At 47.4% G+C, this 27,252-nt stretch overlaps 3 protein-coding genes and 1 long non-coding RNA gene across 27 annotated transcripts in view; 2 read left to right on the forward strand and 2 right to left on the reverse strand.

The window, feature by feature from the left end:
- Positions 1 to 14,551, forward strand: Unc45a (unc-45 myosin chaperone A). Of its 5 annotated transcripts, none has more exons than XM_047541397.1 (21): positions 1 to 97; positions 318 to 479; positions 720 to 756; positions 1,054 to 1,229; positions 3,607 to 3,699; positions 4,320 to 4,487; positions 6,630 to 6,798; positions 7,162 to 7,332; positions 8,233 to 8,404; positions 9,047 to 9,347; positions 10,174 to 10,268; positions 10,514 to 10,655; positions 10,988 to 11,128; positions 11,275 to 11,402; positions 11,612 to 11,678; positions 12,151 to 12,264; positions 12,500 to 12,615; positions 13,403 to 13,520; positions 13,629 to 13,784; positions 13,916 to 14,169; positions 14,291 to 14,550. In XM_047541397.1, the coding sequence occupies exons 1-21, from the start codon at positions 92 to 94 to the stop codon at positions 14,358 to 14,360; spliced, it is 2,856 nt and encodes a 951-aa protein (XP_047397353.1). In that variant the 5' UTR covers positions 1 to 91; the 3' UTR covers positions 14,361 to 14,550. The 5 variants fall into 5 exon arrangements, with proteins under 5 accessions (XP_047397353.1, XP_047397352.1, XP_047397355.1 ...); XM_047541396.1 differs by having other exon boundaries at positions 18 to 142; XM_047541399.1 differs by lacking the exon at positions 10,988 to 11,128 and having other exon boundaries at positions 18 to 142; positions 14,291 to 14,551.
- On the reverse strand, positions 7,700 to 15,427 carry LOC124977690 (uncharacterized). Of its 3 annotated transcripts, XR_007107239.1 has the most exons (4): positions 13,084 to 15,427; positions 11,923 to 12,041; positions 9,000 to 10,776; positions 7,703 to 7,759 (listed from the first exon to the last, which is right to left on the reverse strand). It is a non-coding gene; the product is annotated as an uncharacterized LOC124977690 (long non-coding RNA). The 3 variants fall into 3 exon arrangements; XR_007107240.1 differs by lacking the exon at positions 9,000 to 10,776 and having other exon boundaries at positions 7,700 to 7,759; positions 13,084 to 15,418; XR_007107238.1 differs by having other exon boundaries at positions 9,000 to 12,041.
- Positions 15,171 to 27,252, forward strand: part of Rccd1 (RCC1 domain containing 1) — a 22,277-nt gene continuing 10,195 nt past the window's right edge. For 5 of the 15 annotated variants that reach the window (XR_007107237.1, XR_007107231.1, XR_007107235.1 and 2 more), the window contains exons 1-8: positions 15,430 to 16,096; positions 16,234 to 16,544; positions 16,758 to 17,148; positions 17,230 to 17,351; positions 18,826 to 18,924; positions 19,290 to 19,454; positions 20,031 to 20,060; positions 20,720 to 20,876. Coding sequence is in view for 8 of the 15 variants with exons in the window: in XM_047541424.1 (XP_047397380.1) it covers positions 16,379 to 16,544; positions 16,758 to 17,148; positions 17,230 to 17,351; positions 18,826 to 18,924; positions 19,290 to 19,454; positions 20,031 to 20,060; positions 20,720 to 20,871 (1,125 nt within the window). In the remaining 7 variants the exon portion in view is untranslated. The other 10 variants (XM_047541426.1, XM_047541425.1, XM_047541421.1 and 7 more) reach the window with 9 other exon arrangements.
- Positions 22,164 to 27,252, reverse strand: part of Prc1 (protein regulator of cytokinesis 1) — a 25,047-nt gene continuing 19,958 nt past the window's right edge. Inside the window, exons 13-15 of one of the 4 annotated variants that reach the window (XM_047541414.1) lie at positions 26,619 to 26,795; positions 26,257 to 26,295; positions 22,164 to 24,733 (exon numbers count right to left, since the gene is read on the reverse strand). In XM_047541414.1, the coding sequence (XP_047397370.1) occupies positions 24,662 to 24,733; positions 26,257 to 26,295; positions 26,619 to 26,795 (288 nt within the window). In that variant the 3' untranslated portion in view covers positions 22,164 to 24,661. Of the gene's footprint in view, positions 24,734 to 26,256; positions 26,299 to 26,618; positions 26,796 to 27,252 lie in introns of all 4 variants that reach the window. The other 3 variants (XM_047541413.1, XM_047541416.1, XM_047541415.1) reach the window with 3 other exon arrangements.

A 27,252-nucleotide genomic window follows, 5' to 3' on the forward strand; every position in this document is an offset into this window, starting at 1 on the left:
GGTGTGCGTCAGCCCATGGCAGCTTCCAGAGCCCGGGGCCACCTCCGCCCCAGAGACTGCGCCTGCGCGGGCCTGGGACTTAGGCTCCGTGATGACTGTGAGTGGCCCAGGGACCCCTGAGCCCCGACCCATCGTCCCCGGGGTGCGTAGTAATCCTCCCGTGTCATTTCCCCTTCGCAGGTACCCTGGCCACGCCCTGGCCTTCTTTTCCATTCTTATTCCTTCATGGGACTCGCCCCCGACCCCGCTCTCCTCTCCCAGCTTGCTTGTTCTGCTCTGAGCTCCCTCCCCGACGTTTCCACCCCTATTCCCCACAGGCCAGCTCAGTGGAGCAGCTACGCAAAGAGGGCAACGACCTGTTCAAATGCGGAGACTATGAGGGCGCCTTATCGGCCTATACCCAAGCCTTAGATTTGGGCGCGACGCCCCTGGACCAGGCCATTCTGCACCGGAATCTGGCTGCTTGCCACCTCAAGCTGGTGAGGGAAGCTTGCCGCTCTTTCCCGGCCTACCTGGGCCCTGTTTGCCCAGCTTTACTGCTGCTTGGACTTGAACTGAGCATTCGATTTCCCCAGCCATCACATGATTGCCAGATGTCTTTGGGCCTCAGGGCGGTGGGGGATCGGGTGACTCTGGAGAACAAGTGTATCTTTTTTGTCTAGTTAGTGCCTGGAAAGAGAGATGATCACCCTCTCAGGCTCCTGATCTTTCTCTTACAGGAAGATTATGATAAAGCAGAAACGGAGGCATCTAAAGGTAGGGGAATGTGGGCCCTTATGTGGAGCTGTGGGGCTTCTTTGGTGGGCAAGGACTCTGGGAGCACTGCACTATATACCTTCTTCTCCTTTGGACCCTGAAACACATCTGCCTTCTTTCTTTCCCACTCCCTTGGGCATTTCCTTTTCTGCAGCTACCCTCACCTTTTCTGAGACTGAAGTACCAAGCCCCACACGCATCCCCCCACCTTCCTATGGCCCTGGAGATATTTCCCTCCTGCTCTTGCCTGGAGACGGTGGCCTCATGGGTGCTGACAGAGCTCCTGTTTGTGCTCAGCCATTGAAAAGGACGGTGGGGATGTCAAAGCACTTTACCGGAGGAGCCAAGCCTTAGAGAAACTGGGCCGCCTGGACCAGGCTGTCCTTGACCTGCAGAGATGTGTGAGCCTGGAGCCCAAGAACAAAGTCTTCCAGGAAGCCCTGCGGAACATTGGAGGGCAGATTCAGGAGAAGGTATGTGAAAGACTGAGCGATTGGGGCATTGACCCCATGATAAAGTGGTCTGGATCAAGGGTGTAGACACAGGTCTCTGGACAGGAGCTGCTGATGGCAAATGAGCACAGAATGATGCTCAGCCATGCCAGTGTTTGGGGAAAAGCAAATTAAAATAATGGCATGATACTTTTTTGTGTGTGGTCTATTTGGCAAACATAAAACTTTGTATACTTTTCAAGGAAACCCAGGCAGACACTTCACTGGTAAGATTGTGGGTCATGGACTCTTTCATGACTGTTGGAGGGGGTATAAATTGGTACAACTTCTTTGGAGAGTATGGTAGCATATCTATTAAAATTTTAAATGAACATGTCCTGTGATCTAATATGTTTACTTCATGCTGTTTCCTCTAGAGAAACCTCGTTCACGTGTACGTTAAGCTTGCAAATGTTTATTCCAGCCTTGTTGATAGTAAGGAAAACTTGGATCTCACTTAAGAGCCCAGCAATAAGGGAATGACTGAATAAACTGGGTCATGTCATTACTATAAACTCTTAAATTGTACTTACTCAGAATAGACGAAACTACACACGGGAAAATCTGACACTTGTCAAATGAAAAAGGCAAAATATACAATAAACAATGCTATACCACTGAGTTACATTCCCAGTCTAATAACATATACAGTATATTGTTTATGTTAAAATGATTGCCCATATACACACCCAAAACAATACTATTTTTCCTGTGGGTACACCTGACTAAATGCAATGCAAATACAATTAATAATATTTTAAAAGATACACATCAGAATAATAACATTGTGACCTTTTGAGGAAAGGAATGGTATTGAGCTTTCCAAAGGAGACTTTGATTCATCTGTATCTATATGTATGTGAGCATGTGTGTGTGTGTGTGTGTGTGTGTATTTTTTTTTTTTAATTGTGGTACTAGGGATTGAACTCAGGAGTGCTTTACCACTGAACTACATCTCTAGACTTTTATATTTTGAGACAGGGTCTTGCTAAGTTGCCGAGGTTGGCCTTAAACTTGCCAAGGCTGGCCCTTGAACTTGCAATCCTCCTACCTCAGCATCCTGAGTTGCTGGGATTACAGATGTATGCCACCGTGCCTGGCCTGTCAATATACTTTTAATAAAGACATTGTTCTGTAGTACATATTTTTTTTTAATTTTTAAAATTTTATAAGATATATTTTAGTTGTCCATGGATCTTTATTTTATTCATTTATTTATTTATTATTTAAAGTATTTTTTAGATGTTAATAGACCTTTATTTTATTCATTTATTTATATGTGGTGCTGAGAATCAAACCCAGTGCCTTACACATGCTAGGCAAGTGCTCTACCACTGAGCCACAACCCCAGCCCTAGTACATATATATTTAAAAAAAAATTTTTTTAATAGATGGACACAATACCTTTATTTTATTTATTTATTTTTATGTGGTGCTGAGGATCGAACCCAGTACTTCACACATGGTAGGCAAGCATTCTTCCATTGAGCCACGACCCCAGCCCCTAGTACATATATTTTTAAACTAATTGAGGGAAAAGATTTCAAAGACCATCATGAACTGTAAGCAAAGTTTGAATAAACCAGATAATTTGTTGTTAAAATACACAGTAGAAGCAAATAATACAATGGAAAACACATTCCAAGACCTGGGAAAATAAATAGTTTTCCTTTCATTGCTGGGTCTATTTGATGGCAACTGCTCTATATAGGACCATAAGTGTCCTATATAGGGAAGGATTAGGAAGCAGATTCCTGGGCCTAGCAAGGGAATGTGCTGGGATCGATTAGTCGTGTCTGCCATAGATGCAAGGGGAGAAGTAGGGATTAGATTTGTGCCACCATCTATGCCCAGTCCCCAGGGAATAGGTAGGTAAATAGGCTTAGGACTGTCTTGCTCATTCAGATTAAAAAAAAAAAAAAAAAAAAAAAAAAAAAAAACTGTTAAAAAGAATTCTGGAGCCAAAAGATGTGTCAGTAACTGCCTTACAACCTTCCAGCTCCCTTGCTGAGTGTGCCATGAGTTCTCAACGTAGATGGCACCACTGTCGGTGGGTTTCCTTGTGGCTCATAGGATACCTCCCCTTCCAAAGATCACTGCCTTTAGCATTGGTGCTACTGCTGTTGCCCAAACAGGAATTAGTTCAGGGAGGAAAATGACTTCAGGAAATTTAGAAGGAGTTTCCCAGCAAGTCTCTTCCTGCCCATGGTAGCATGTGCTAGTCCTGAGCCCAGACATTCTCACTGTACCCCCCAGAGACAGGAGCCAGATCTTGGAGGAGCTGGAGAGAACTAGCAGGGAATGTGCTGTCTCTGGCCAAGAGAGGTGATTTCTTCTGTGCTTTACTGTTTTGTCATAGGTACGATACATGTCCTCAACAGATGCCAAAGTGGAACAGATGTTTCGGATACTGTTGGACCCAGAAGAAAAAGGCACTGAGAAGAAGCAAAAGGTATAGGGCCTTGAGTGAGCCCATGGGGACTGAACTCCTCCTAGAGCTGCCCATCCATAGTCCCCTACCTCTTCACTGGAGTTGGCCTCAAAAACCCCTGTGCTGGCCTGATCTGATGCATGTTGCTTTTCATGTCATGGGTCCTAGATGGTAGTTTTGAGGGCTTGGGATCATAGTATGAATCAAGAAAAGGGAACCAGTGTTCAAGAGTGCCTCGTTGGCCAGTCTTCTTCCAGGAGCTTAGAACGTAACTGAGGCATGTCCCTGCCCTTCAGACTCTGCTGAAGACTAAGAATCCCATTTGCTCTAACCATAAAGCAGGGTTTTCCCTCTACCTAGAAGGAAGCTAAAGCTTAGAGAGGTTAATTTTATGGCCAGTGTCACTCAACTCCTAAGTGTAGGCAGTGAGGTCCAGAGCTCAGGGTCTTTGCTTGGCCTGTCCCATGCTACACACGGTGTCAGTGTTATTAATGTGTTTCTTTTGTCTGCGTGTGTGTGTGTGTGTGTGTGTGTGTGTGTGTGTGTTGCTAGGAATGAACCTAGGGCCTTATGCATGTTAGGCAAGTCCTCTATCACCGAGCTACATCCCCAGCTCCTATAGTGTGCTTCCTTGGACCCAGGCTTCTCAGAACTTGGTGGTGCTGGCCCGAGAGGATGCTGGAGCTGAGAAGATTTTCCGGAGCAATGGGGTTCAGCTTTTGCAGCGCCTGCTGGACACTGGAGAGACTGACCTCATGCTGGCAGCTCTGCGTACACTGGTTGGCATTTGCTCTGAGCATCAATCACGGGTAGGTAGGGGAGAGTGTTTATAGTTATTGCTTCAGTCTGTTTGTCTGTCTATCTCTCACTCAATCCAACAATCTTATCTATTTATCTCCCTTCCATCCATTCTTCCTCCCTTCACCTTATTCCAAAAAGAACTTGAGGCAGAGTATAGGAGACAGGAGATACATAACTAAGGGGAAAAATAAAAATAGCACCTAAAAGACCAATGTGAATTAGTAGGAAGTATACTAATCCACTAATTAGTATGAAGCATTGCTTTCTTGCAGCCAGCTCACACAGAGACACCTGGTCACTGATTCATTTAGTGTCTATATGTTAAAAGCAAGCTTGTTGCCCAGAAAAGTGCCCTAGAAATCAAACTGGCAACCAGGCATGGTGGCACAGGCCTGTAATCCCAGCAGTTCAGGAGGCTGAGGCAGAAGGATTGAAGGTTCAAGGCCAGTAAAAAATAGAAAGGACTGAGAATGTAACTCAATGATTGCATGCCTCTGAGTTCAAGCCCCAGTAACCACCCCCTACCCTCCTAAAAAAAAAAAAGAAAAAAGATCAAACTGACTTTTCTTCTGGAGAAGGGTCCTCACATAAGAGTTATGTGATCAGGTATGTCACCCATAGCATTTTTATCATGGAGACAGTGACTTAATATGTAGAAACTGCCCGACCCTGACCTGATTCTCAGTATGGACTGTGGTATTACTGCACAGTGTAGCAGGAATAGTCCTGCTCTTGGACCAATGTGGTGAAGTCCATACTCCCAGCTCTTTCTTTCTTTCTTTTTTCTTTTTTTTTTTTGCGGTGCTGGGGATTGAACCCAGGGCCTTGTGCTTGCAAGGGAAGCACTCTACCAGCTGAGCTATCTCCCCAGCCCCCAGCTCTTTCTTGAACTGGCTTGATCCAGGAGACAGGGACCTGACCCTTGGTTGATTTTTAGAGGAAACTACAACTCCTAAATCAGGTGTGGAACTATGAAATACTCAAAGGGCCTTGTGCATGCTAGGCAAGCATTCTGCTACTGAGCTACATTCCCAGCCCCTCCATGAAGTCTTTTTGGGCCAAATATGGGCTCTCTTTCTGGGCCTCCCAAAGCCAAGAATGGTCAAACTGTGTAAATTCTCTTCTCTCAGTTTTTAGAAGGAGCCAGTGAACTGGATGGGCTCACATGGGGTTCTCCAGATGAGGATTAGGGTAGAAAGGCCTTTCAGGTTCATTCTACACATATTCACATTCCCCTGCTATAGACAGACCTCAGGGCTGGGGTTGGGGAAGAATAAGGTGGCTATGGGCCTGAGGTTTAGGTAGCTTTGTCCAGTTTGTTTCTCCTTCTTGGGGAGACTTGAGACAAAGTAGTTGCTCCAGGGCCAGAGTGTTTCTTGTCTTCTGATTGGACCAAGGAGAGCAGAGGTAGGGGACTCCTGGAATGATTTTTTTTTTTTTTTTTTTTTTGTACTGGGGATTGAACTCAGGGGCACTCAACCACTGAGCCACATCCCCAGCCCTATTTTGTATTTTATATAAAGACAGGGTCTCACTGAGTTGCTTAGGGCGTCACTAAGTTGCTGAGGCTGGCTTTGAACTCTCGATCCTCCTGTCACAGCCTCCCCAGCCGCTGGGATTACAGTCCTGCACCACCATGCCTGGCTGGAATGTTTTCTTTCTTTCTTTCTTTCTTTCTTTCTTTCTTTCTTTTTTTTAAAAATATTTTTATTGGTTGTTGATGGACCTTTATTTTATTTACTTATATATGCGGTGCTGAGAATCAAACCCAGTGCCTCACACATGCTAGGCAAGTGCTCTACCACTGAGCCATAACCCCAGTCCCTGGAATGTTTTCTTTTTTTTTTTCTTTTTTTTTTTTTTTGGTGGTGCTGGGGATTGAGCCCATGCTCCTGTGCTTGCAAGGCAAGCACTCTACCAACTGAGCTATACCCCCAGGCCCCCTGGAATGTTTTCTTTAGGAAGCCTTTCAAATGCAATTTTCCTGGCATGATCCCAGGTCACACTATCTGACAGGCCTGCTTTGTGTTCTGTTGGAGCTGGTTCTTCCTCCTAAATGTTTTCTCACCTCTTTCCAACTCAGAGAATTAGGAAACTCTGTGGCTACCCTTCATGACCAGATGCTTCTATCTGCCTCTCTCCCACTCCAGACAGTAGCAACCCTGAGTGTGCTGGGAACTCGGCGAGTGGTCTCCATCTTGGGTGTGGAAAACCAGGCTGTGTCCCTGGCTGCCTGCCACCTGCTGCAGGTTATATTTGATGCCCTCAAAGAAGGTATCAAAAAAGGTTTCCGAGGCAAAGAAGGTGCCATCATTGTGGGTGAGTAAGGAGATCTGCAGTCTTTTGGATGTTGTTATTGTGGAAGGGATGGGGCTGAACTAATGAGGCCAGTTCTTTTGGGACCAGACTTGCAGCTGCAAGTTGCTTAGGAATATGACTTGGCGACAGTATTTTACTCTAGATTCTAAGTAGCCAAGGTGCTTGAGGGTAATGCTAGAGTTCAGGCCTGAGCCTACATGCAGGTTCCCCTTCCCTGTGTCTCCTTGACTTGTTGGGGGAATTCAGATAGATGTAAGACCAGTCTGGGCCATTGTGGATCCCACTAATGTCCTCTTTTTTTTGTGCTGCAATTGGAATGTAGGGCCTTGTGCATGCTAATCACTGATGTGTCCTTGTTGCCAGATCCTGCCCGGGAGCTGAAGGTCCTCATTAGTAACCTCTTAGAGCTACTGACTGAGGTTGGGGTCTCTGGCCAAGGCCGAGACAATGCTCTGACCCTCTTGATTAAAATGGTGCCCCGGAAATCACCTAAGGATCCCAACAATAGTCTGACTCTCTGGGTCATTGACCAAGGTAGGTGATACAAAAACTTGCTTGGGTAGCTGAAGCCTGCTTATCCATAGAAGTGATCAGAAAAGTAGCAAACATCCAGCCATGTGTCTGCATCAAAGTACATCCGTGGCCTGCGTAGTACCCTTAGGAGCTCAAAGTTAGTCCCTTTGATTGTATGTGTGCAAATGTATGAACGCCAAGCCTGAAATAGCAGGTTAACAGAAGGATTAGATTCTTTCTTTCTTTACCTGAAGGTTTTGTTTGTTTGTTTTGTATTAGGGACTGAACTCAGGGGCACTCTACCACTGAGCACATCCCCAGCCCTTTTTAAAAATGTTTTATTTTGAGACAGAGTCTTGCTATATTGCTGAGGCTGGCCTCCATCCTTGATCCTTCTGTCTTAGCCTCCTGAGTCACTGAGATTACAGTTGTATGCCACTGTACCTGGCTGGAAAAAAAAAAAAAAACACAAATTTTAATATGTCAGTTTACTCCTCTCTTTTTCAAAAAAGATAAATAAGAAAAGGTTTGAAAAGGCCTTGGCTGAGCACTTCTGCCAGGTCCCTTTGCACAACTCCACTTCTTTTGTTATTACAATGATCCTCTGAGGCCTGGGTGTTATTTTCCCCCCTTAGTTTTATAGAGCAGGAACTTCAAAACCCCAGAGCATTTGGTTCCATGGCAGGACCGGCATGCAGACCTCACTTCTGAGGTCCTTCTCTGACCCACAGCAGCCTCCTAGAGGTTGTGTAACCACCAGCCAAGTTCTGTGGGCTGCCTTGATGTGGCTGTCTGAACTCTGTGACCTTCTTGGCTGAGAGGGAGGTAGTCCAGCTTTTCTCTGTGTCTCCTGGAAAGCCATGTCTCTTTATATAGGGGTTGGAACTAGTGTTCTACTTTCTAAATGGGGTGTCTTTTCAGGTCTGAAAAAGATCTTGGAGGTGGGGGGCTCCTTGCAGGATCCTCCTGGGGAGCTTGCGGTGACAGCAAACAGCCGCATGAGCGCTTCCATTCTCCTTAGCAAGCTCTTTGATGACCTGAAGTGTGATGCTGAGAGGGAGAATTTCCACCGACTCTGTGAAAACTACATCAAGTAAGGGATTCTTCCCTCTTTCCCATTCCAAGGGGTTCCAACACAAAAGTTTTGACTTCCTTGGGAAGGCTGACCTTGAGCTTCTAGGCTCAAGTGAACTTCCTGCCTCAGTCTCCCAAGTAGCTGGGACTACAGGTGCATGCCACTGTGCCCTGTGCAAGCCTTCTTCTGGTTCCAAAGTGGCCTAATCTGGGTTTCTTTCTCAACTCAATTTTCCAATAATGCAACAAATGTATCGAGTGCATGCCTTTCCTGGGCACTTTCTGTGTATCCATTCCAACACAGAGGGGAAACATGACAGTCCTTACCCTTTAAAGAGCTTATAGTTTGGGGGGAAATGATGGATGATAAATTATGAAATAAACAGAATGATCTCAGTACAAAAAGGAAGTAAGCAGGGTGGTGTGAGTGACAGTAACTTTTGTTAGGTGGTATATTGTCAGGGAAGACTTGAATGAAAGTAGGTAAAGATCATTGGTGACTAACATAATCCTAGTGAAAGTGCCCTCGTCTTCCCCTTGGCAGATTTTCTTGCTTTTTGTCCAAGTAGTTCAGGTGCCTGGCCAGTGGAGGGGAAGTGAGGGAAGGAGAGTACCTTTATGCGTGCCTTGGTGTGACAGCTGTCAACTCTGTTCCCCTCAGGAGCTGGTTTGAGGGCCAAGGGCTGGCCGGGAAGCTACGGGCCATCCAGACAGTGTCCTGCCTCCTGCAGGGCCCATGTGATGCTGGCAACCGGGCTTTGGAGCTGAGTGGTGTCATGGAGAGTGTGATTGCTCTGTGTGCCTCTGAGCAGGAGGAAGAGCAGCTGGTGGCTGTGGAGGCTTTGATCCATGCAGCCGGCAAGGCCAAGCGGGCCTCATTCATCACTGCCAATGGTGTCTCGCTGCTAAAGGACCTGTATAAGCGTAGTGAGAAGGATAGCATCCGCATCCGGGCACTGGTGGTAAGATGGGCAAGCTAGCTGGAGTTGTGGCTCAGTGGTAGAGTGCTTGCCTGGCATGTGTGAAGCCCTGGGTTCAATACTCAGCACCACATATAAATAAATAAAATAAAAGATTCATTGACAAAGATTCATTGACAAAGATGGGCAAACTGAGGTTGGGCATGGAGGCAGCTGAGCAGGGGTGCTGACCTGGCTGGGGTCTCATATGCAGTCTTAGCACCTTCTAGGTGAAATTATGTGTAGGGCCTGGGCCTGGTTCCTCCCACCACAGTCAAGTCAGGTACAAAAAGGAGAGTTGGGAATATACGGTGTCACATACTGTCCCCCTTGCTAGTGAGAAAGGCTGTGTGGAAAGGCTGGGTTTGCAGGAATCAGGCAGTATCCTCAGGAGCTGGTGGCTTGGGCATTGTATAGCCTTCCATGAACCTACTGTGTCTATGGACTTGTGGAAGCTGTCCTTTCTCCTTGGGTCACTTACTCTTGGATTTCTGCGTCCCATAAGGCTGTGCTAAAGTACCTATCTTTTCCCCACATACATCTTAGCTCCACTTAAAAAGAGGTTTATTGTATGACCTGGAATGGAACAGAACAATTCTCAGTGTAGACTGGGAAGGTGTGGGGCCCAGGAAGCCAGTCTCTACCAGACTATGTCATGTGGCCACCTCAACAGGTGATCATATTGCTTCATGCTGAGGTGCTGATTTGAGTATCTGACTTCAAGAGCCGCAGCAGAGGATTTGGTAGGAATCCCAAGCCAGGCATGGAGGTGGTCAGCTCCTGTCTCCATCCCAGGGTCCAGGTAATGGGTCGCATCTTCTTTTTCCAGGGACTCTGCAAGCTTGGCTCAGCTGGAGGGACTGACTTTAGCATGAAGCAATTTGCTGAAGGCTCCACTTTGAAGCTGGCCAAGCAGTGTCGAAAGTGAGTTGTGTGTGTTGCTGTGGCTCCACACCTGTCAAAGCTTGGGGGGTCAGGGGGAATCTGGGTGGAGGGCTCCCTGTCCCAGGAAGGGACTTCTCTCCCCTAGGCAGACTCTTCTGGATTCTGGCACATTAACTGTTTCTGCATGCTGACAGGAAGCCTAAGCCCCTGACTTTTCTTTACCCTAATATAGTCTTTCCAACTCCCCAGTTCAGATGGTCATTCACTCCCCTGCATGTCCCCAGGTGGCTATGCAATGACCAGATTGATGCAGGCACTCGGCGCTGGGCGGTGGAGGGCCTGGCTTACCTTACCTTTGATGCTGATGTAAAAGAAGAGTTTGTGGAGGATGAGGCTGCTCTGAAGGCTCTGTTCCAGTTCAGCAAGGTAGCTCTGTGGGTTCCTGCTGTCACCCTGGGGACACCACTTAGTATACAGTTTGGCAGGTCTTAGAAGTGATATTGCAACTCCAGGGAGCAAGAGCTGGCAGCCTGAGTACCTATGTGGCCTGGGCACCAGCAGTGTCAGGAAAGATGAGCTTTTTGGAGGAGTTGGGGAGGTCAAGTTTGTAAGCTTCCTAAGTCTGGGGTCTTGGGAGGTTCCCAGATTCACCCTGATGTCCAGGTGGAACAGCTGAGGGTGGAATCGGGCCCTGGAACTAGCAGCATTCACCACTCTGTCCTGGACTGGCCAGCTGAACCTTCCTCTGTTCCTGGCAGTCCGAGGAGAGGTCGGTGCTCTTTGCAGTGGCTTCAGCACTGGTGAATTGCACCAACAGCTATGACTATGAGGAGCCTGACCCCAAGATGGTGGAGCTAGCCAAATATGCTAAGCAACATGTGCCTGAGCAGCACCCTAAGGTAAGGGGTACACTAGAAGAGGCTTGGGGTTTCTTTGTTGTTGAGACCAGCTGGCTGTTTCCATGTTCATCAATTTCTGCTGTGAGAAGGGCTCCCTTTCCCTGTCTGGTCAGCCAAGGCCCCTCCTAAGCTATATCCTTCTCCAGGACAAACCAAGCTTTGTGAGGGCTCGGGTGAAGAAGCTACTGGCAGCAGGTGTGGTGTCAGCCATGACATGTATGGTGAAGACCGAGAGCCCGGTGCTGACTAATTCCTGCAGAGAGCTGCTCTCCAGGTGAAATGCCTTGGGTTGGGTGAGATCTCTCCCAACTCTTAGACCTCGTTGGGCTGCTAGTGTGACTGCAGGTGGAAGAGGTCCTGGGACTGTGGGCCTCTTGGAGCAAGGGCCACCACTTGCCTGCCTTTCTTTGTTGAGCCCAAGAATAGAGTATCTGCCTGTCAGAACCCCAGACCCCTCCACCCACTACTGCCTTCTCCCCACAGGGTCTTTCTGGCTTTGGTGGAAGAGGTGGAGGAACGAGGCACCGTGGTTGCTCAGGGGGGAGGCAAGGTAAGCTGGTTTACATATTTCTTCCTGATGCTGAGCCTTTTGCTTATAAAACATGACTCAGTAGTTGTCATGCCAGATATCAGGGTTGGATATGGCATGGAAGGACATTATTAGTGACCAGCAGGAATTGCTTCCTACAGAGTGAATGATACTGATGTGGGTGGGTTCCTCAGAGTCCCTCAGCATTTTGTGTCCATTAGGGTCCTGAGTTCACCTCCCTTTCCCTTTCCCTTTTCTCACTTACTTCCATGGCCCCAGGGCCCAGCACAATGTCTAACTCTTAACAGGTGCTTCAGCAAGAGTTTGGGTAACTCAATGAGAGACCTCAGGTGAATAGCATCTGAGCAGGGAGTGTTGTCAAGCCTGGGGAGAGAAGGAGAAGGGTGGGGGGCACAGTCAGGGCTTTGGGGCCTGATGGTTTGACTTGCATTCCCAGGCATGTCCTGGGCCACTAATGGGCTTCTTCCTATAGGCTCTGCTCCCGCTGGCCCTGGAGGGCACTGACACGGGGCAGACAAAGGCAGCCCAGGCTCTCGCCAAGCTCACCATCACCTCCAACCCAGAGATGACCTTTCCTGGTGAGCGGGTGAGTGTCTTCTTGCCACCATCCTGACCTCTCCTCCACCCCTCACTGGGCCCTGATGACCTCTGACCAGGGCTACTCCTTGGGACCAACAGATGGTAGTAGCTTTGCTAAGTCCTAGGGTGGGGGGAAACCTTAGCAGCAGTCTCTTGGAGGGTAGACTCCTCCTTGCTATGGGGTTGATGGGATTAGCAGGGGCTGCAGCAAGTAGCCCTGACCAGTAGGGTGCATATCACAGATCTACGAAGTGGTCCGGCCCCTCGTCTCCCTGTTGCACCTCAACTGCTCAGGACTGCAGAACTTCGAGGCACTCATGGCCCTAACAAACCTGGCGGGGATCAGTGAGAGGCTCCGGTAAGAGACTGTGTGGGTCGTCAGGATTTGGATTATCCCTAGTAGATTACAGTCAATCATTGGCTTGTTGGAGCCTCACAGTGACTCCTCTGTATCATACAGATAAGGAGACAGGCCAAGAGAGGCAACAAGGCATTGGGTGAGAACATTGCAGGCTCTGGAGACTGCCCGGGTTCAAATCCTGACTTCATTAATTGCCAGTGTGTAACTTCAAGCAAGTTACTTAACTGCTATGTCTCAGGTTCCCTTTCTGTGAGTGGGATGATTATAGTATCTGGCTCATGAAGTAATGGTGAGAAGAATTAAATGAGAAAATACATGTAAAAGTAATTAGTACATAGGCGTCTTGGCCCCCAGCAGTGTGCCCAGTATGTATTTGCCATTAATACTAATTGTGACCTTCAGCACATTACTCACTAGTTTCCCAGTCCCAGTTTCCTCTTCTATAAAATGTAAAGATAATCATACCTGCTTTCACAGTGGGGTTGTAGTGAGGAGTAAGTAAAATAATCCAAACAGCTGAACAGGTTAAGTGCTCACATGTCAGGGGTTAGCACTGGTATCACCACCATTCTGGTCTCCTGCCTCCTGCTTTTGAGCATTTTCCACAGTCTTATGCTATTTCGTAGGCCTAGTCAGAAGGGTAAAAACAACTGCAGTTCACATCTGGTACAGCAGAGTCAATAGATATTCTCAAGGGAAACTCCTGGCTCAAGGGATGTGTCTGTTGGCTGGGAGGTGGTTATAGAAGCCCTGTTGATGCTGACTGTTCCACCTCTGTGTTCAGACAGAAGATCCTAAAGGAGAAAGCTGTGCCCATGATCGAGGGTTACATGTTTGAGGAGCATGAGATGATCCGCCGGGCAGCCACAGAGTGCATGTGTAACTTGGCCATGAGCAAGGAGGTGAGGGTTGGTCCAAGTTGTCATGTCATGCAGAGATGCAGTTGGCCCTGTGCCCTGGATGGGCTTTGCACCCAGATAACATGCTCCTCTTCCCCCATCTGGCCACAGGTGCAGGACCTCTTTGAAGCCCAGGGCAATGACCGGCTAAAGCTGCTGGTGCTATACAGTGGAGAAGATGATGAATTGTTACGGCGGGCAGCTGCTGGAGGCCTGGCCATGCTCACCTCAATGAGACCCTCGCTCTGCAGCCGCATCCCCCAAGTGGTCAGTGCTGTTCTCAGCGGGGGAGGATGGGTGAACCCTCATGATATTGGTGGGGGATGTTCTAGAGTGTAGGTGTGTTCAGTAGGATTGGGCCTGTTGTTGTATAGTCAAACCTGCCCTATTTCTTGCAGACCACACATTGGCTGGAGATCCTACAGGCCCTGCTTCTGAGTCCCAACCAGGAACTGCAGCACCGGGGTGTTGTGGTGGTGTTGAATATGGTGGAGGCCTCCAGGGAGATTGCCAGCACCCTGATGGAGAGTGAGGTGCTAGAGATCCTGTCAGTCCTGGCTAAGGGCGAGGAAGACCCTATTACTCGGGCTGCTGCAGCCTGCTTAGGGAAATCAGTGGAATATGGGCTTATCCAACCCAACCAGGATAAAAAGTGAGGGGCTGCCCTTGACCCATGGCTCATGCACACACTACCGTTGCACTGAGAGTGAGGACAGAAGCAGCTTTGGCTGATGGGCACTGGAACACTGAACACTCTTGCCTCTCCTCCACAGCTGCCCTTTGACATCCTCTCCTGAGTTTTGGATCACAACCAGTCACACAGCCCTGCTTTGCCGGCACTGACTCCAGCCTTACAGGGGCCCTACTTTACTACTGTAGAGAGCTGGGTATGGGGAAGGTGCATTACAGCTCTGCCTGTGGATTCTGGTCATCAGGAAGGGCATATCAGCAGCCTCTCCAGCTGTGAGCATCATCTAAGTCTATTAGCAGGCCTGCCCCTCTAATAAAGTGTATTGTACTCAAATGTGTGCCCTATTTCTGGGAAGGGAGGACTGTTGTGGGCGGGAGCTGGGCATAGGCGTGTACAGCAGAGTTCTGTAGCAGCAAGAGAACCACCTTTATAGAAGGAATCTGATAGATTTACCACTCCAGGGTCCACTGACTTGCCTTTTAATCCTGCTGGAGAGAGAAGGGGTAAGACCAGGTCGCCAGTCAATAGAAACCATCCAGTTTCCTGGAAATAAATGTTTTTAGGATACAGACTCCCATGTTTGCCCTTAATATTTCTGTCAAAATTCTCAGTGACCTCCAGTCAGACAGCTCTTGGGATTTGGGGTTGGTGTCTTCACTCCTGCAAAAAACCAGTCTCTTCTGTAGTTGAGCCTGGTTGGAAGAAAGGTGCGGGTCTGGAGCTTTTCAACTTCCAGGGCCCGACCTTCTCTCAGAGCCTAAACCAGACTTCCGGCTCGTAAAGCTCGGAGGAGTGAATGACAGGGTCCAGGCCAATCAGTGGAAAGTAAAAGCGGAGACGCCTGGTACGTCCGCTTCCTTTTTGTTCGTGAGTCCTACGCATGTCCAGTAGCGAGCTATTGGAGTCCCAGCCGGAAGGAAATAGCTCTTCGCTCTTTCTCTAGACTCTTTTTTTTTTTTTTTTTTTTTTTTTTGGGTGCTGGGGATCGAACCCAGGGCCTTGTGCTTACAAGGCAAGCACTCTACCGACTGAGCTATCTCCCCAGCCCCTCTCTAGACTCTTAATGAGCCTTCCCTCGGTGGTTCTAATCCGATCCCCGCAGCCCCGCGGGTGTCCGTGCCTACCGGAGGTTTCAGGCCCACTTCCAGGCCGGCTTGAATTAACTCAGCACAGGTCTACAGCCCGACGGAAGTGACCCCTGGGAGGTGAGTACGTATCGGGGCTTCCGCTTCCCAAGCAGTGACGTCACCGCGCTTGCTGGCGATTGGCCCCAGGAAGGTTGCTGCAGCCAATGGCCTCGCCAGGCGCGCTCGTCTTCAAAGTTCATCTCCCCAGTGGAACTACCTCGGGAAAGAACTTGCCTGAGGGGTGGAGGGCACAGGGCCGGGATCAAGGTCAGAGGTCCCTCGGGTTGGGAGTGGACACCTGGGGGCAGAAACCCGGGAGCTGGATTTCAGACGAGATCCGGCGCATTGAAAATACTTCCAAAATTTCGATCAAGCCTAACTTCCCGTGTGGAGAAAAAGGCATTGCTGTTGGAACCACCAGACTGTCTCCCCATTTCAGCGTGAGCTCTTTGCGGGCAGAGTCTAACTTCGCCGGCGCAGTAGAGGCCGGTTGATCGAATAAATGAGTAGATGTGGTCCAGTGGAAATTGTGTCTAAACAGGTTTCTGAAAAACAATAAGACATCCCATTGGTCATTTTCGTTAACTCTAAGAACTGAACTTAATAAGCCAACACTGCTAGCACCGAAGCCTTTAATTGTATTCATTATAATTCTGAGGGGTAGATACAAACATCTCCCGTCTCACCCGCTTTTGTACAACTGAAGAAATGGATTTGGAATTCAAGTTAAGAACATCGGTTGGCTGCGGAGGCACTTGTGGGTGAGCCGGAAGCTGTGGGTAACTTGCCTCAAACGCTGTACTCCCTGGGTCTGTTGAGGACACTGCAGTTGGTGGGACTTGTGCTCAGCCCTCTTCCCCTGTAGCCAGGATGGTATTTTTCCCATCCCTTTTTATAGATAAGGCGACTCCAGCTCCTGGGAGGCCAGAGACTCGCGGTGTCGCACCAGTGGCTTATCGGCAAGAAGCTCCTTAGGTTCCAGCTCTATCCCTGGGTCCCTGCGACCCCAACCGGGTGGCAGCCAGCAGAGGGCGCTGCCGGGCATGGCCGGAGAGCGACCCGGGGCTTGGTTCGGCTTCGGTTTCTGTGGCTTCGGACAAGCGCCGGGCTCCGGGCGAGGGCGCCAGGTGCGCAGCCCTGAGCCACTGCAGGCGGGTATCGACATATGTCGCGTGAGCGCAAGCTGGAGCTACACCGCCTTCGTGACCCGTGAGACCCTCAACCCCGATTCCAGCCCTGCCCCAGGCAAACTATGCCCCACCGTTCAGGCCACCCCAGTGTAGAGCTCCCATTCTGGTCCCGTTCCCTCCCAGGAACATGCCTCGTCAGCCATTCTGACACCCTACCCCTATCTAGACCCCGCTTCCCCACACTCTAGGTTGGGGTCCTTGGTATATGCCCCATCCCACTATGCCCGCACAGGTGCAGGTCGAGTGGAGCTGTCTGGCTCCACTAGTGGCGCGGTGGACGACTGCAGGGATGCTTGGGCTTCGGAGGGACTCCTCATGGTGATTCGCTCCCGGACGGATTCTGGGACTGAGCTGCAGGCCTGGGCGCCTGATTCGGCGCTGCGCAGGGAGCCCCTTTGGACCCAGAAGCTGGCGCTTGAGGCTGAGGTGGAAGACAAAGCGCGAGATGAGCCTGGAACTGGATCGCTGCCCCTGCTGCCTTGCGCCTGCGCCTACGTGAGTCCGCAGCCACCCTTCTGCCGGTCCTTGGCCCCAGAGCTGCGGGCACGCCGGCTAGAGCTGGGCGCAGAGCACGTGTTGTTGCTGTGCGCTGCCGGCCAGGTGTTCTCCTGGGGCGGAGGCAGGTGAGGACCAGCTGAATGCGATTAGGACAAGCCGGAGGAGGGGCCCCTAAATCTGCCCTGACTAGGGTCTCCCTTCCTCAGACACGGACAGCTGGGCCACGGGACACTGGAGGCAGAGCTGGAGCCAAGACTTTTGGAGGCGTTGCAGGGCCTACCCATGGCCGAGGTGGCTGCTGGTGGCTGGCATTCTCTGTGTGTGAGCGGTGAGTGAGTGACCTAGTACTTCTCTAGACTAGCTCATGATCTTTTTACACCTTCCTTCTCCTCTTCCAGTTTTAGGGGGTAGACTCTCCAGGCCTCCTTTCAAACTCATCCCACTTCAGTTAACCCACTCATTTGTGACTGCCCAGTGCCAGTCTGCCTCTACCACTGCCCTCTCACCTGGACCAATTCAGTTATTTCCTGGTTCTGTTACTGTTCTCACTATCCCTCCCATCCACCTCCACCGAGCAGCCAGGGGTCAACTTTCTGAAATACCTACCCAAAAAAACATGAAGGGATGAGGGGCAGCCCAGCCAAGGAGAACAGAGAAAAGACTGAAGTTGCCTAGGTGGCTGTGATGTTTGGCATGGTGGACACTGAGATGCCCACAGGGGATAAGGTTGGTGGGCGTGACTCTGTGATGGTGACCTACAGCCAGATAAGGAGGTTCACTTTGGATATGTTGAGTCCAAAACCATGATGGGTGATCCAGGGGCAGCTACTTCCTAGGCTCTTGGAGCGCACACAGAGGGTGTGGCTGGCAGCAGGTGATCTCTGTATCTAGGGCTCTCAGTCTGGCTGCTACTTACATCACTGGAGCTTTTTCAATTACTAGTGCCTTTGTTCTCCCCATATTCTGATGTAATGGACCTGGTTTGGCCATCAGGCAGAACCTCTGGGCTGGGGGGCATAGAACAGAGGGCTGGAAACAGCCAGTTGGTAGGCCTCACACTTAAGGTCCAGAAGGAATTGGAGTGCTTAAGTTTGGAGAACAGGTTGAAGCATGGAGGCATCAAACTAGGCCTGCAAATCATCACTCTGCCCCTGTGATCTTGGTCCTAGTACTTAACCTCTGTTTCCTGAACAAAAGTGGTGATATTGTTTAAAATGGGGATATTGTCATATAATTCCTTGTAGGTTATTGTGAGAATTAGAAGATTATATTTGAAAAGTACATAAAACACCAGCACAGATTAAGTACCTTATAAAAGCTACCATTGTTAGTGAATTTTTAGCATTAGGGCCATTGCTTCAACATGGTGGTGTTAGAGCAGCAGTGGTGGAGGAGGCAAGGAAGGTAGGAGCGGGAAAAAGCAACAGGACCAGTGGCAGGTGGGGTTGAAAAGGGGTACAGGCTGCCTCATTGAGTTTGAAAGGGAGATGCTGGGGAAATTCCAGGGTTACCATGGTGTATTTGGGTGTGTGGGGGGGATTGACTTAACAACATAAGGAAAAAATGAAAATAGAGAAAATCTAGCAAGGGTTTTAATTTAAGGGAAGGGTACCAGAATGCATTAAGGAGCAGAGAACCTAAGACAAGGAAGCCACCAGAGCCTGAGGTCACCTTTGCCTGGTTTGCCACTTGGGCAGAACAGGCTTTAGTTGTCCTCAGAAGTTGACAGGAGGGTTAGGGAAGTTTGGATTGATGAACAGGGGTTCATGGTCTATTTAATGGGTCCCTTTAATCTCTTTCAGAAATAGGGGATATTTATATCTGGGGCTGGAATGAATCAGGGCAACTGGCCTTGCCTGCGAGGAGCCTGGCAGAGGACAAGAAGACTTTTACAGAGGAAGGTGAGTATGAACGTGACTTTCAGTATTCCCCAGAATATTGCTGTCATTTCTTACTCCTGGCTGTATGCTGGCTGAAGAGCTACAGTGCTCAAAAACCTGACATCCTTGTCACCCAAGAATATACCACAGGATTTTGAGTCCCTTACTAGGGAGCATTAGCAAGGCTGATGCCAGCCTTGGCACTGCACACCCACAACTGCCAACTCCAACACTTCCTGTGAGTGTAAGGGTGGGAGCATCAGCTTTAAAGCCAGAGAATAATGTGCTTTGTAGATCTGTTGTAGTAATGAGATAATGCATGAATAGGTTGAGCTTAATATTCAATAGTATTAATAATTATCAGTATAAACATTCCAAAACCACAGGACTGAATGGAGATGGTTCTGAAGTGAATAGAACAGCTAGGGCTGAGGATGGAGCCTCCGCTCCCTTCATAGCTGTACAGCCCTTCCCAGCTCTGTTGGATCTTCCCCTGGGCTCAGATGTAATCAAAGCCAGCTGTGGATCCCGGCACACTGCTGTAGTGACACGTGAGTGCGGCTGGGCGGGCTTTTCCAGAATGGAGTGAAAAGGCACTCCACCTGTTCTAGCTAGAGCTGCAGAAAAGGGAATGGTCAACTTAAAAACTATTGGGGGGGCAGGGCTGGGGCTGGAACTCAGGCCCTTGCACATGGTAAGAGCACTCTACCACTGAGTTGCATGCTCAATAAAGAGTATTATCTTAAGGCATCTTTGACATGGTTACTCATTTAATTGAGCTTCCACCCCCAAATAGCTTTAAGGGTAGCTCCCCAGCCTGTCAGGCCCAGAAGATTCTTTCTGGAGAAGACTGATGTTCTTCATCCTCCACATAGGTACTGCCCCACCCAGCGTCCTGACCTCAGTAGCTGCAAGAAGTAAGCCACTCAGTTCACATATAGGAAGATAAACTTTTCCACTGGATCCTTTATGACACTAAATTTGATTAGACAGTTGTAAATAGAGAATATGCTGTTCCACACCACACATATGGTGAGGATTGTGACATGCTGGTTATGGGCTGTGCCAGGCCAGGCTAGACAAATGTCTTGCCAGAGAATAGAAGAATGTTGTCCTTCTGGTTTCAGGAACAGGAGAGCTGTACACCTGGGGCTGGGGTAAGTACAAGGATTGTTTTTGTGACCCTTAAACCGAGCATGGGAAAGGCCTGGGAATATAGAATGGGTGCCAAAACCACACAGACTAGAAGCAGGGGTCTCCACCTGATCACCGGAGGTGCAGAACTAAAAAGCTGTGTGCTCCCTTCCTGGGGTCCAAACAGATCTAGGCACACTCCAGATAATGTCCACAACCAGCAGAGAAATAGGAGATGACATCAGGACTACCCATCTTCCTTTCTGCTATATTGCCAAGGCTAGCCTTGAACTTGAGATCCTACTGCATCAGCTTCCCTAGTAGCTGGGATTTTAAGCATACATGCAAGGGAGTGTTTAACCAGCATTTATAAAACACGTTTGTGTTGTTCTGGCACTGGGTAGAAAAATGATAGGATGGAAATCTGTGCTGAACATTTTGGTGTAGGTAGCAAGGAACCTTGGAGGAACCTCTTGCCTGGAGTGGCTGGTTCCCCCTGGTCTTTTGGGACCCTGAGCCTGGCCCTGGAGGCTTTCTGGTTCCAAGTCTCCTGGATTCACAGAGCAGGCACCAGCTGGGGGTGGGTGTAAACCCCACCCCCTCCTGGCTGCCATCCATGGTCTGGATGGAAAAGAAGCAAGGCCTATTGGAGAGGATGGCAAAGAGGCTCATCTCACTTCAGGTAAATATGGACAGCTTGGCCACAAGGATAGCACCAGCATGGATCAGCCCTGCCGTGTGGAATACTTTGTAGAGAAACAACTTCAAGTAAAGACTGTCACCTGTGGGCCCTGGAACACATATGTGTATGCTGTGGAAAAAGAAAAGAGCTGACGTGTGTATGTATGTATATATGTGTGTACATATATTTCTTAAATATAGAAAAGGGGACAGAAAACATGTATGTGTTAGAAAACTATAAAGCTGACATTTGTGAAACTCCCTTTTGGGAAGTGAGGAGAAAAAAACAAACTTCCTTTCAGGTCAGGGAAAACCATCACCAGCACCTAATGTCCCTGCATTTGCCCCGTCCCATCACAGCACTGAGCCTTCACCTTAGAGCAGGGGCCTCAATTTTGTTGCACTACAGAAACACTTGGAGAGAGAACATTAAAAACTTTGATACTCAAGCCAGTGTCGCAGATGATGAAATCAGAACCTCTGGATGTGGGCATAGACACACATGGATTTTGAAGTTCTCCCACTTCATCCCAGGTGTTTTTGGGTTTTTTTTTTTTTTTTTTTTGGGTAGTCCTGGGGACTGAACTCAGGATCTTATACACTCTAGGCAAGTACTCTACCACTGAGCTACACTACCACCCCTTTGAGACAGGGTCTTGCTAAGTTGCCTATGCTGGCCTCAAACTTGTGATCCTCCTGTCTCAGCCTCCTGAGTCACAGGGATTGTAGACGTGCACCACCACTCTCGCCCAGGTGATTTTGATGTACAGCCAAGACCGGAAACGACTAGAGGTCATTTTTGCCACTCACTTCCCTGTAATTCATCAGTGTTGTATTTTCATTTTTGTTCAATTCAAAATGATCTGATTTCCCTTGAGATTTTGCTTTAATTTCTAAGTATGTGAATATTTCCTAAGAAATTTTGTTATAGTTTAATTCCATTATGGTCAGGAACATTTTATTTCATTCATTTCAGTTTTTAAGACAAAATTTGTTATTTGTTTGACTCTTTTGATGAATGTACCTTATAGTTTTTGGTTGGTGTTCTCTGCAGGTAGGTCTGGCTGATTGGTGGAAGGGTAGTGTTCAGTTCTTCTAGCTTTGCTAATTTTTGCCTATTCTATATTTTTGGCAGAGGGGTGTTGTGTGGATTTGTCCATTTCTTTTCAGTTCCATCAGTTTTAGCTTTGTATGTCTTGAAGCTGCTTTTAAAGTACAGAAACATTTAGAAGTGGAACATCACTGAAAGTGGTAAAGTAGGAAACTCTGGGTTCATCCCTCACAAAACCAACTAGTAAGTTTTATTGTCTTTTTTCAAAGAATTGTGGTTGTGCTAACTTATCTGAAGAATTAGAATGGGGCTTGCTTTTGTTTTGTCAGACTCTATTCCCAGAGCTCGGTGGTTTTATCTTAAAGTCTTTATTTATGTATTTTTAATTTTTTTCTATTTTTTTTTTATTTGTTCTTTTTTGGATATATGACAGTAGAGTATATTTTGACAAATCATACATACGTGGAGTATAACAATCATGATCTCATTTTGAAACTGTTTAAAGCACAAGTATTGGCTGCAGCAGTCTGGGACAAGGGACAAATAGTTGGCACAAGCAGTAAACATACTATAACACCTGGAGATGAAGAGGTCAGCAAAGGAGATACACTGAGGAAAGGTTTTTAAAAGCTCTCACGTTGAGAAGGCTAGAACACAGGTCAGGGCTAGATACATGCTCAGAAAAGCCTGTGAAAATACTAAGCTCTCTGGATAGCCTTCAAGTTCCATGCAAGCAAGAACTGAAGGTTAAGGCAGAGTTGTAAATAACTAAGTGTTGAAGAAGTGTTCCATTTTAACAGTCCAAAACTGGGGCAAACCCCAAAGGTGAATGAAAACATATACACATAAAACAAATGTGAACAAACTTGTATATACCACATATCAGGAATATTGCTCAGCAACAGAAGGGAATGAACTGTGGATACAAGAAACATGAACGAATCTCAAAATAACGAAAATACTGAAAGAACTAGATCAAACAGGAACATATTTTATAGCATCAGAAAGCAAATTAGCAGTTGGTATTAGGTTAAGATAGAAGGGAAGAATTCTAAGGAAGAAACTTTAGGGTGATGATTTCAAGATGTGCACTCTATCAAAATATATCAAAGTGTACACTTTCACTCATGCAGTTATGTCAGTCATACCTCAAAGCTTTTTTGGTTTTGGTTTTTTTTTTTGGTACTGGGGACTGAACTCAGGGGTGTTCTGTCACCAAACTATATCCCCAGCCCTTCTTGAGACAGGCTCTTGCCAAATTGCTGAGGCTGGCCTCAAACTTTGCAGTCTTAACCTCAGTCTCCCAAATAGCTAGGACTACAGGTGTGTGTACCACCATCCCCAGCTCATAAAGCTCACTTTTATAAAAGCTATTCCCGTTAATAAACAAGTGACAATGAATCAGGAAGGTTCCTAATACCTGTTGTTGGAGCTAGGAAAAATGGTCTTTGAGAAAGCATAAGAGATTCATAATTTAGAAATGCACAAAAGCCAGGTACAATGGCTTATGAGGCTGAGGCAGGTGGATCTCAGGTTCCAGGCTAGCTTAACAAGGTCCTATCAAAATAATAAAATGGAAAGGTCTGAGGACATAGTTGAGTGGAAGAGCACCCCTGGGTTCAATCCCTAGTACCCCCCTCCACCCCCAAACTCCCCAAAAAAGGACACAAAAGAACAAAAGTCCTAAGTAAAAAAAATTTCTGTACATCTCTTTGATCTTTTGTTTTCCATAGGCCAAATCAATCAAATGGGCTTTGGGGAAAAATAAATCAAGAAAAACACCACAGTATCTTTTTGAAAGGTAACTATACACATTTTAATTTATTTTTAAGAATATATTTATATTTTAAAAACAGGACAAGTATGACTAACAGCATGGCTTACACCTACAGACCAAGTCCACACTGTAAGCTTTTGAGAACCATTTAATGTATTGACAGTAGTAGTACTGGCGCAGGCAGATAGTAAGAATAAATAATAGTGCTTTGGGAAGTGCAGTAGTGGTGTTTAGGGTAGGTAAAGGAGCCTTATCTGTGGAAGCTAAAGCAGGAAAAAGTCCCCAGCAGTGACATGTGCAAAGCTGCTCATCTCTGCAACAGAAATGGCCCAACCTACCCAGATGGCCTCCCAACTGGGCTGGCAGCTGCAGGGGTAAAACTTGGGCACAGTGGACCCAGAGTAAACTCTGAAGAAACAGAGTTCAGTTCAAACAGAGTTCAGGCACAGTGGACCCAGAGAAAACTCTGAAGAAACAGTCACTCACACACACCCACAAAGGGATTGCACTGTATAACACACTGTACAATTTAGAAAAGGAGCTCCCAGCCTGTCACTCTTTGGCACTATATCAGGCCATCTCAAATGCTGACACAGACATCCTCATTGGGAGGAAGGCTGTCTTGAGTAGTGGGGACAGGCCTTTTGGTGAGGGCAAAGCTATCAGAGCTACATCATTAACTGAACACCCTAGACAAAAAAATGATGTTAATTGCTAATTATAGGTATACAAGCCAAAATTCCTTCATTTCCCATCCCCCAAGGCTGGGTCTAATCAATCATTTTTTTATACAATGGTAATCATGCTTCAACAAGTAGAATCATGGGGTAGAGAAAGAAATTAGGTCTTAGATGCTAATATTTATACCTACTGCTATAAACTAGGTTTTAAGGTATTTCTTGAGTCAAAAATAAAAGCAACTCTGTGGACCCACTAAATCCATGACAGACTTTGATCTGTCACTTGTTCATGTCTTTTAAGTTCGGCCCATGGTAACTGAACCTGTCCAGGATTTAAGTGCATCTAAACTGAAGAAAAACTAGTGCCACCCCTGTTTAATTAATTCCAGTCTATGCATAGGAAGAAAGCCACAGTGGCTGGCTGGTCAGGACTCCTTAGGCGTGGATGTTGGTTGAATTGAGGATTCGAGAAGTAGCTTCAGATTTGGAAGCCTTTGAAAGTTCTCGCTGTTGAAAAATAAATAACATCAGTGGCGGTACTACCCCTATCATGCATGCCTTTCCCTTCTAAGCCTGGTTAAGTGTCAACAGAAAGTCCCCTGAGGAGTTTCTGAGACAAGAGATCCCTAATTCAGGCTGTTAGGAATAGGTGAGGAACTGAGTTCCACTGGGTTAGTCATATACTGAGCGCATGCGCACACATGCCCCTTTCCTCAGCCAGTCCATTCTGTTAAAACGTCACCTGAGAAATCCCTTATACTTTACAGAATTACTCTTGGAGTTGCCAAGCTAAGTAAGCAACAAGCTTTGTTTTCATGAGCCCTTTATAAAACAATGGGCCAGACCATATATCTACCAATCCCTGGGGCTGAGGGCCTTATAACCTGCTGGTGATTTGATCTCATGCTGGAGCACATGGCATAAAAGCAGAAGGGAAAGCCTGAATGACCACTGAGAAAGACAGATATTAGTAGAGGTTAGCTTAGTTGGTGGCTTTGGTGCTGGTTGGTGGAGTGTTATTAGCTTTAACCAAAAGCAAATGAAGCCCCAGGATCGGCCATAGAGATAGGCAGGAACATTTAAGCCCCAAGTGGATAAAATGAGCCTTGGCTGAGTAAGCAAAGAGACAAATAGGACCCTCTGTCCAGCATGCAGCTAGCCAGAGTAGCACACACCCATTTCTATAGGCACAACTACTACCAGGAATATAAATTGGAATAAAGTGCCAGAATATGAAGCTGGTTTAAATGTTCCACGCTAGCTACAGCCTTGGGCAACTGTCCCATTTTCCATCATTTTTAGAGAGAAGGCATCCTAGGCTTTAACTCTGTATCCCCCTGAGGGTAGGGGGCAGCCCTCACCTCAGTCTCACGGCAAGACATGGAGGGGGAAGATAAAACAGCTTGTTAAGAAAAGGCATTGCAGTAAAGTGTTAGGAAATACAGAGCAGGATACTAGGAGATGATCATTCTGGAAAAATTATTTTAATCCAGTGCTTCATATATGCTTTAGCCACTCAGTGTGGTAGAAACAGGCAAATGTGGGGAAAAGACCAGTAGACAAAGTTTGAGATTCAGCCCTGAGTTAGTAAGACATATACTCCAGGAAATAATCAGCACACAGGTCAAGAACCTCATTATAAGCAGCACACAGCTGGGGCTCCCCTCCCCACATGATGGGGCCTCTAGTCTTTCTAGCATATTGTAGGCCTCTGATATCACAATTGGGGAGAGTGAAGGTTTTCTTTTGTGAAATATGTTTTTAAAATTCTTCACCTGACTTTAGGTGGGGCTGAGAATCCAATTCAAGTCTGAACAAGTTTTCTTATTAGCAGGCTAGTCAGCCCATTGGAAACATAAGCCATATACTTATTTTTGAAGTCTGTAATAGAATTCCTTTGTTAAAATAGTTCTGTAATAATACAGCTGAGATTATAGGTTAGTGCTGCCCTTTGCCCAGATGGGAATGAAGCAAGATGACAGATGAGTTTGGAAAAGGGACACTGGACATGCAGGGGTTGCCATACAGACCTGAAGCCCAAAAGTGGAGCTGTCAGAGAGGGATGGATCCTTCTAAGAACAAAGAAGACAATTACCAAGAACTCCACCAAGAGAGCACCAGGGCAATGATTAGAGGGTCACCTCCTGCAGCCAGGGAGTGGTATTATCTTAAGCAGAAGGATCCAAGTTAAATGACTAGTTGCTACTGCCAACTTCCTATACACTTTCTTCAACCACCCCCACCCTCACCATGTCAAGGCAGGAAAGGGATTCTCAGCCTCCAAGGTACCTTGGATAGCCTGACTAGGTAGCCTGGGTGCCCTTGGGAAGACAATGACTGCCCCAACTGTGTGCTCCCCAGAGACTGGTAGATATTAGAAAAGGTGAATTACCGCAAACTCAGAATAGGTGCTGGCAACAGAATTAATGCTGAAGTTGCGCTGGAGGGGGGCCGAGTCAGGGTACCCACCACTCAGGATGCTGCCATTCAGCTCCAGGTTCTCTTTGTTGGCTCCATGCCTACCAGCACGGGGTGTTTTCTTTCCAGAACAAGTGGAACTGACCACTGGCTAGAGTAAGGAAAGAGATCCATTCATTATGATGAATGCATACACACACAAAAAACCCCAATGCTCAAGAGCTAATATCATATTATTTATGTCTATAATTTATACTTTTGATAAAAAGCTATTTTTTGATTTGCTTGCTTGGTGATAGTCAAGAGCTCTACCACCAGATTTCACCACTAAGCCCCTAAGAATTCAGACCCTTGAATTCTTAATGATTCATAGAGCACATACCTTGAGAATAACCTTTAAGGATATCTGAATGACTAAACATGTTTTAGCAGAATCCGCACCTCTCTTCAAGTATTTAGTGACCCAGTGTCGATGGGCTGGACCCACATGTAGGGAACCTGACTTTTAGCACCAGCGGCAGACTGGACCTGAGCTCACAGAGACCACAAGACCATTACCTAATCTTCAGTCTCCTCGACACAGCCCAGTGCTTCCCATAGCACCAGGG

Source organism: Sciurus carolinensis, chromosome 2, assembly GCF_902686445.1.
Source record: "Sciurus carolinensis chromosome 2, mSciCar1.2, whole genome shotgun sequence".
NCBI lineage: Eukaryota > Metazoa > Chordata > Mammalia > Rodentia > Sciuridae > Sciurus > Sciurus carolinensis.